Below are 3,270 nucleotides of genomic sequence, written 5' to 3' on the forward strand. Positions count from 1 at the left end.
CTTAGCAATGGAATATTTAGTGCGAACTCTTCACTTGAAAGAGAAACATCAAATCGTCGGGTGGGAATGGAAGTAACACCTCATGGCACTTGTCTACCATTTCTGTCTTTTGTTGATGACACGATCATCTTTGCAAATACAATTGAGCATAACATGCAATATATCCACTCTGTTCTCACTCAATTTACAGCTATCCCGGGTTTAGTGATTAATTACCATAAAAGCTCCTTCCAAATATCGAGGAGCATCTCTAACTCCCACAAACAACGTCTAGCTACTATTCTTAACATTTATGTAACTACTACAATGGAACGATACTTAGAGATTCCCATAGCCTCCAACAGAGTCAAGAATGAGTGCTTTGATTACGTCATCACCGAACTTAAAAGTTAGTTATCTTCTTGGAAAACCAATTCCATTTCTCAAGCTGGTAGGACAATCGACGTAGGAAAAACTTCCCTTTAGCTCGATCTAGACAACACAAGCTCAACAATGGTGAAATAACAACAATACTAAGTTAGTCTCTAATAGTGACTATCTTAGAAAAACAAGATAAATGAGATAATAAAAGGGTAGATGGGTGCTCGAACCTCCCTTACACAAACATGAACACCTTGGACTTAACCTTGACACAGCATGGAAGGTAAAGAAAACCCAGTCTATCAAACCAAAAATTCATCTTCTTAATCCAAATTCATCCAATTTTATATGAAAATTTTCAACCAAGGACTTATCTAAATTCATATGTTTTTCTTCTAGAGTTTCATCTATTTTTTTTTCGGTCAACCACTTTCATCGGAAAAGAAAATTCATCTATTACTCATTAAAATTGTGATACAAGTGAAGTGTGAAGCTGATATGCTACACGTAGAATACAAGTAAAAAAATGTGATAGTTCAATATTACTCGAGAATACACATTTGAAACATACATTTCAATGAATACTTATAAATGAAAACACACAAAACAAATGATATATATTACATATCAACATATATAGTTACATTGATATGTAAAGTTTATTCCACAAAAAATATTGTTAAAAAAATCAATTGAGACTCCTGCAGTTCCTCCTAATCTGTCCCTGTGAGCCAGTAAGTGGAGAGATCATCTGCATCTTAACCATCGACCTAGCAAAGTGGTCAAAGAACACCGAGTTATCCGCAGCATAGAGACGAACGAGTTCCGCAGCCTGTTGACTCTTGGTTAGCAGCACCTGGTCGGAGTTAAGGAGACCCTCTGAGTTAAGGATGTTCCTGTAGTAATTATTATCGAATCTTGCCGGTGTAACGTAATCCAACGAGAACAGATTCTGATCCCCTCCGGATCGAGGACACGACCCCTTCAAGTGGTCGGCATACGCTTGGTTAAGGGTTAAGTCCTGTTTCCCGTCATTGTTCTGGCCATAAAGTCTCTGCTTGAAGCTAGTGCACCTTGAAACTCCAATGGTGTGGCTACCTGTAGGTGTATATTTGTTTGAAAATTAGTAAGGGCGATAAGGAAGAATATAGTATATGTTTCTTAGATGATGTGTGTAGTGTACCGGAAAGGGCAACAAGGTCAATAAGATCGAGGCCTTGGCGCTGGAACTTGTTTAGAATGGTGTCGAAAGTGTTGTTAGGAGCTGGGATGTCGTTGTTGGACCCACTTAAGCTTGCTGTCAACGAGTCTCTTCTTCCATTGGTAATTCCCAGTAGGGTCCACCAGCCTAATTTATTAAAAAAATGATAAATATATTTTGGATAATAATATTTATCAATTTTGTATTACTATATTCATAGGTTATGATAATTTTATATTTTTCAATATATTTATTTCATTATTTTGATTTGTAAATATAAGTCTAAGGGCATAATCAGGCGCGAACTACATAGTCAGCGCGGATTATGCGGATTATGGTAGTGTACTGGTGTAATGTGGGGGAGTGCACCAGTGCACTACTATAACTGAGGAGTGCACTCGCAAACGCACTAGTAGTGCACTCACAACTAAGGAGTGTACTAGTGCATTATTGAAGAATGTCACCAGTAATGGATTTGCAACTGCACCAGTAGTGCACCAGTAATATGTTGAGAAATGCAATGAGGAGTGCACTTGGTTGTGTGCTAGAGAGTGTACCATTAATATGCTAAGAAGTGCACCAATTGTGATGAGCCCACATAGTCCGCACGAAAAAATTGTTCGTATCGGATATGTTCTCTATAAGTCTATGTTTATAATTTGATAAGTATTTGAAGACAGTGTTAAAAGAAAACATAATAACTACCCTTCTCTCCTATATATTATTTATGTTGACCAACAAATCAAAAAGTTACACTCTTCATATTACTATTAGAACTATTAAATGCACAAAATAAATAAATTATTTATTCAAAATTTCTCTTAGTTTTATTAGGTTATAACTACTAGTTAAAATTAATATATTGGTTATAAGATTAGAAATTTGAATTTCACTATCGGAAAACATCTAAAGGTGTTTATGGAGGGGAGAAGTATTAAAATAAGAAAAATATAAAGAAAAATATTTTACGCTGATATGCATCAGCACTAAAGTGGAGAAAAACTTGCGGATAAAAAAAGTGGAGAAAAAAATTAAATAATAAAGTTGTTGTTAGTTATTATTTTTAAGTGAAAGATGATTCATTGAAAGAAAGAGAAAAAAAGTTGAATTATTTATTATTTTTAAGTGAAAGATAGAGGTTGAATTCTAGCTTATACAAACGAGAGTTTGATTTATTATCTTTATGTAAGAAAATATATATGAATGTTGTGCTAGTTGAGGAAAAAAAAATTAGAATAAAAAGATAGGATGAGTGTAAGTGTTCTATTATGTTTTGCTTATTTATAGAAACACGTTCATATGCTTACAAAGACGACGGAGTCCCTTGCAGCTAGAGCCAATATATCAGCACAAGAGACGACCCCCGGGGCATGCTCTCTCCACAGCTGACTTGATCTCATCAATGACGTCAAAGCCTCTTGCGGAATTACGGTTAGGGTTGGATCCCTTCTCGCTTACGATGCTACCTCTGCTGTCCAGCAGTATGGATGCGTCACATCCCTGCACATAGTCACCTTTTATCATATACTATACTATTCTATATGTTGGTGAAATTCAGTATTGGTTCAGGGTCAATAAAAACATATTTATCATCGTTGAAAGCCACTGCATTAAACATAAAAAAATTGCATTAAACCTAATGCATCAGTCTATGTTTACGAAGTAGTAGTACTCTCATTTCAAATATAACATATAGTAAGGTATGTTTT

At 35.3% G+C, this 3,270-nt stretch overlaps 1 protein-coding gene across 1 annotated transcript; it reads right to left on the minus strand.

The window, feature by feature from the left end:
- Window positions 1–1,048: 1,048 nt before the first annotated feature.
- On the minus strand, window positions 1,049–3,085 carry LOC141251979 (uncharacterized). The gene is given in 5 exon segments (XM_073670436.1): window positions 1,049–1,458; window positions 1,544–1,681; window positions 1,684–1,708; window positions 2,869–2,928; window positions 2,930–3,085. Coding segments are annotated over 5 exon segments (789 nt in total).
- Window positions 3,086–3,270: the final 185 nt, after the last annotated feature.

This window comes from Phyllobates terribilis, unplaced genomic scaffold (assembly GCF_046119375.1).
Source record: "Phyllobates terribilis strain yellow unplaced genomic scaffold, ASM4611937v1 Scaffold_7860__1_contigs__length_34887, whole genome shotgun sequence".
Taxonomy (NCBI): domain Eukaryota; kingdom Metazoa; phylum Chordata; class Amphibia; order Anura; family Dendrobatidae; genus Phyllobates; species Phyllobates terribilis.